General features: G+C 30.3%; 1 protein-coding gene across 2 annotated transcripts; it reads right to left on the bottom strand.

Annotated features, from left to right (window-relative positions):
- Positions 1 to 1410: 1410 nt before the first annotated feature.
- Positions 1411 to 4134, bottom strand: LOC136233523 (uncharacterized). 2 transcript variants are annotated; one of them, XM_066023203.1, is made up of 6 exons: positions 3923 to 4134; positions 3313 to 3758; positions 3097 to 3234; positions 1998 to 2167; positions 1746 to 1914; positions 1411 to 1665 (listed from the first exon to the last, which is right to left on the bottom strand). In XM_066023203.1, the coding sequence occupies exons 2-6, from the start codon at positions 3754 to 3756 to the stop codon at positions 1489 to 1491; spliced, it is 1098 nt and encodes a 365-aa protein (XP_065879275.1). In that variant the 5' UTR covers positions 3757 to 3758; positions 3923 to 4134; the 3' UTR covers positions 1411 to 1488. The 2 variants fall into 2 exon arrangements, with proteins under 2 accessions (XP_065879275.1, XP_065879276.1); XM_066023204.1 differs by lacking the exon at positions 3923 to 4134 and having other exon boundaries at positions 3313 to 3915.
- Positions 4135 to 5354: the final 1220 nt, after the last annotated feature.

The raw sequence follows: 5354 nt of genomic DNA, 5'->3' as shown, positions 1-5354 counted from the left end.
AGCAAAAGAATTAGGGTAAAATCCCTCACTCGGCGTGTGCCACTACCCACATTGCATGCGAGGCTCAGAAGAAGATAGGGAAAGCTCTTGGAACTCGCCACTCAATGTGTGCCCCAACCCACAAGCTGAGTGACGAGTGAAGGCCAGACGAGTGATGTGCGCTGAAATTGGCCACACGTCTTGTGGCCTGACAAAAATGTCATTCCCAACCAAGAGACAAGATTGCCAGATTTTCTGCCCCTCTCTTGTTTTTACTGTTCTGTCACTAATATATTTACTGTTATGCCATTTAGGGATAATAACCTAAATGTCATTTATCCTTTATTTTCCTTTTTACCCATATCCTTCCTTTATTAAGTTGTAACCCTACTTGGAATTTTATGTCTTTTACCTTAAGAATTAGGAGAGGTATATAAGCCTCTTATTTTGTATGGAAGAATATAACTTTTATGAATCAAAAATCAAATAAAAATGGCCCTCTATTGGAGCTTGTTCATCTTTTCTTGGGATTAACTCCTTCAAGCTTAGCTTGAGAAGAAACTTTTTGTAGATTTAAGATCAAAACCCTCTATTTCGTGTTTAATCTGTATCAAAATAAAATAAAATAAAAACCCTGATTAATTCCGGCCCAATCCATGATCAGATCTAAGATTCGTGGATATAGTATAGATGGTAAAAGGGGTTTTTACATAAAAGTCATATTTTATATAAAAATTACAATTAAGTCATACTTTAAAAAATAATTACCAATATATCACCCATTTTAATATATCTTAAACAAAGTATGAATTTAAATTCTAATTATAAATTTTAGATCTTAATTTATAAATCTAAATCCTAAAAAAAAACATATCATAAACCTTAATTTATAAACTCCAATCCTTTAAATATATTAAAAATAATAATTTATTTAGTTTAATATAATTCAAATTATTATTTAATATCATTTAATATCGTTATAAATTTATTTATAAAACTGATTTTCAGTCTAAATTTTTCCTATGGTAAAACTACACGGCTTGCAACCCAAAATGATGGGGATGCTTTGCTTTGAACATGAATGAGTATGAGTCACATTTTAAATATCATCTTTGAACATTTTGAGGTCCAATTCAGTTTTTGAGGCCTTCATATAAAGCTCTGGAAGAAAAAAGTATAAAAATGAATTTTTTATTTTCTTTTTAATAAAACATACTAAAAATTGTCATGTAAAGAAAACAGTATATAAAACTGAATTTAATCTTTTAAAAAAAACTTAATTTAATTAAAAAAGAATAAAAAAAACATATAAATAATAATTAAATAGAAAAAATACTATACTAGCAAAAACAGATGAAAATTTAATAGAGCTCATCTAGAATAAATAAAGAAAAACATTCAACCATTACAACAATTGATACAATCCAATCTATACTAGCAAGAATGCTCATAAGTGTGCACATAATTATAATTGTAGAAATGACATTATAATTTGCTTAATTTTCCGAGTTAGAGTCTAAGATCAAGATCAATGGCATCTCCTCTCGTTTCAACTCGTTCCGTGTTTAAGCTTTCCGCGATACCCAATTTCTCCCTCGGAGGTAAGAAGCTATAAAATGGTTTCTTCGTAATCGCTCCACCTTGATGACTAATCCCCCAATTATGTTGTAATTCCGTATTGCTTTCCTATAAACATACAACACACATTTTAATAATCTCTTAAATAAACATAGCCATAGTATAAGACAATTAAATTGTAATCTTACTTGAAAAGGGAACGGATTGAATATATTAGGAGTATGAATTAGGGACGGAGGAGTATTTGGAGAAGGAAAATTCGGAGAAGGAAATATGAGGAAATTGCCCTCGGTTTCTCCATGTTCTATATGCGGTTTTTTACTGTTGGGTTCCATATAAGTAGTGTGCCTCGTTTCTCTGCTAAAAACATTGTTATAATCAGACAGAAACATAAGAATTTATATGAATCGCATTATCAAAGTTACGGAGATTAAACTAACCGGGACATAGCGTGATCGGTTGGTTCGAAATTGAAAAGGGTCCGACTATCACATGAAAATGGTGCATCTAATCTGTTCATTTGAGCTGGAAATGTAGGAATGTGGTAACGGAAAGGAGGAACAGGAGGGATTTCCATAGAAAATGGCCTTGCTCTCTTTTCACCAACCATCTATATACATAAACCATATATTTTCCACAATGTTATACTATATGAAAATTATCAATAAAAATAAAAAAAAATATTTAATTATTTTCAATCACGAGATATGAGATATTTCTTTGAATATGTATAGTTGAGATATTAAACTAATCAACAAAATTTTCGTTAACATGAATTGAAGAAAATACTTTTTTTTTTCTTTATTCTTGTTTGAAAAATAAGTATGTAGTTGTTAATTATTTAAATTTGATCTGATGTAGTTTTTTAATTTATATTAAGGGTCTGTTTAGTTCAATCGACCGTAGTTTAGCTATTATCGTAGCTATTTTTAGCTGTTGTTAACTACAGTATTATGTTAGCTATTAGCTATTAGTTGTTTTGTAAGTAATGCTTAGTAAATTTATGATGAATTGTGACTCTTAAAATATGTAAAAAAAAAAAAAAAAAACTAATACAAATATATTTTAAATCAATATATGTATAGTTATAGAGTTATATGAATGTGAGTAAAATAAAAATACTATTACCAGGATCTCTCAATAAATTAGAAGTGTTTTAATTTCCTAAAATTTAAACTTAAGATCAAGATTTTAGATTATATGTCCGTTTGCTTCACATTACCAAGATTTCTATAAATTAGAAGTGATTTATTTTCCTAAAAATTAAATGTCCGTTTGTTTCCATTTTTTGAAACTGATTTTTGCCTTTCAATATTAAGGAAAGATAAAAAAAAATATTCGGTAAAATTCCGAAACAATTTATTTTACAGAAAAAACAACTAATATCTACTGCCTATCAGCAAGCAGCGGCAAACAACGAACTCAAACGGCCCTAAGTGATTATACTCATCCTACACCCAAATTATTAATGAAAAAACAGGTTAAAACAACTTAAAATTAGAAAAAATATATACATATATTTATAAATATAAAACTTGCCTTATCTTCTTCTGGCCATAGAGTAGAGTGACGAAATGATGTTTGGCTTGAAGGGGGCTCTCTACCATGACAATTCCCAGCAGATAGAGTTGTTAAAGATGATGACATACCATTACCAGGATGTGGAAACAGATTTTTCTGCAATTTAACCCTTTTATTATCTATTTATCACGAACAAACCCGAAACAAATAAATAATTACATAATTAATTAGTACCGTTGAAGGTGGTGAATGTTGTCTTGTGGTGGTGTTCATCAAATTACTACCAGATGAATGAAACAATTGAGTTGTAGAAGTAGAAGTAGATCCATTCAATTGAGGAAATGCAGAAAATTGAAATCTAGAATCGCAATTAGAATTAGAATTAGAATTCCACATATGAACTCCACTTTTTCCCCTGGGAGACGGAGATACGGCGGAGACACTGGAACTCGACGACGGAAGAGCAAGCGATTGTAATCGGTAACTGGAACTCGACGACATTGACGGTGTCTTCTCTTGTTCCCTCAGTATCTTCTCTAGCTCGGCGACTCCCGGTCCTCTCTTCGGAACTTTCTGTCTCCGTTGTTTCTTAGAATAAATGCTATCTCCGCCACCGTAACCTTCGTTATCTCCGCCGCTCCCTCCGCCGCTGCTACTCAGACTCGTATTGCTACACATTTCTGTGAAATTCTCCGAGTTTCAGAAATCGATAAAATCCTTATAAAAAGGAAGCAGAAGTAGTGATGAAGAAGAAGAGAGAATTTAGAGAAAGTATAACAAGAACCCGCAAAAATGAAGATCCAGAAATCTAAAACAGGTAACAAAAGAAATCAATTCAAAATACCGAGATATAAGGTGAGTAAAATCTCATAAGATGTGGAGATGAAACCGGCGACGCCTATCTATGCGTTAATCATCAATCACCATGCGAATTCTCTCCTCCATGTTTTCAGCTATATAAGATCTTCGAAGCTATGAAATTAAGAGAGAGAGAATTCTGTTTGTCTGAGGAGAAAATAATTATATGAGCGTCGTCGGAGATGTTTTTTCAATCCCGGAAATCCAAGCATTTATCAGAATCTTTTCACTAGACATGTGAGTCATCATTATTATGCGATTTGTTGAGGGGATTTCTGAAAATATTTTTCCCTTTTTTGGACTAGTTTTTGTAATTTTATGCAAGAAAGTCCACCTCTTTATATGGAAATTTTGAAGACTGGTGTTTTAATTTCTTATTAAAGAAAGATCTTTGTGTTACATTTTTGCTAAATATTGAAACTCAACAACTGGAATTTCAAACTTTCCTTATATGTTTTTGTATTTTAAGTGCATGCTTACATGTAATATCGTAATAGAATTGTATTATATATCCATTTGATCATCACTTTCCACCAAAAAATTAGTCTTTTTCTATAATAAAATGCTCCTAATCTAGTGTTTATATTTTTTTATTTAGGGTTTATATTCTAAAATCTAGAATTTTATAGGGATAAGGGCGAAATTTAATTTCAGCGTTTCAAGCGTAATGCAGATTTAGCCTAACGTATGAAATGGTGCAAATTTAACCTCAGCGTTTCCAAGCAAGATCAATTTTAGCTTTGCACTATTGAAAATTTGAAAAAAACTGATTTGCTTGTTATTTAAATGTCATATCAGACTTTCCAAACAAGTTTGTCGATAAATTGAAACAATTTGGTAAAAATAAATTTGTTGGTTTTTTGTAACTATATTAATAACACAGTAAATATTTTTAGATAGTTTGATAAAAACAATTGTGATTAATTTATATGTATCATATTTAGTTTTTAGTATTTTAATAGAATTTTTGTAATTTTATTAGTAATACACTAAATATTTTAGACATAATTGATATTTGGAATGTCTGAAGTGACAATTAGATACCCGCCATACAATATTTTTTAATTTTCGATAATGTATGGCTAAAATTGATATTGCTTGAAAATGTTAACGTTAAATTTACATCACTTAATACATTAAGGTTAGATTTGATCTTTATCCCAATTCTATATAAATAAAGAAATAATTAAAGAATATATAATAACGAAATACATAATGTAAGTCATCAAAAAATGGTTCTTCTCTAGCTAAACTAAAAGGAGTTAATCCCGGGTTTCACAGATTAAATCCGTAGGAAATGGAAATTCCACATTGTCGAAGGTATGAAAACCTTAACAAGCTCCAAAGAAAGACTATATTTTTAATTCATCAAAAGTTAAGTTGATTACAATTATATCATCTCAAAACCTTACATAAAA

Source organism: Euphorbia lathyris, chromosome 6 (genome assembly GCF_963576675.1).
Source record: "Euphorbia lathyris chromosome 6, ddEupLath1.1, whole genome shotgun sequence".
Lineage (NCBI taxonomy): Eukaryota > Viridiplantae > Streptophyta > Magnoliopsida > Malpighiales > Euphorbiaceae > Euphorbia > Euphorbia lathyris.
This window is presented reverse-complemented; position numbering and strand designations above follow the sequence as displayed.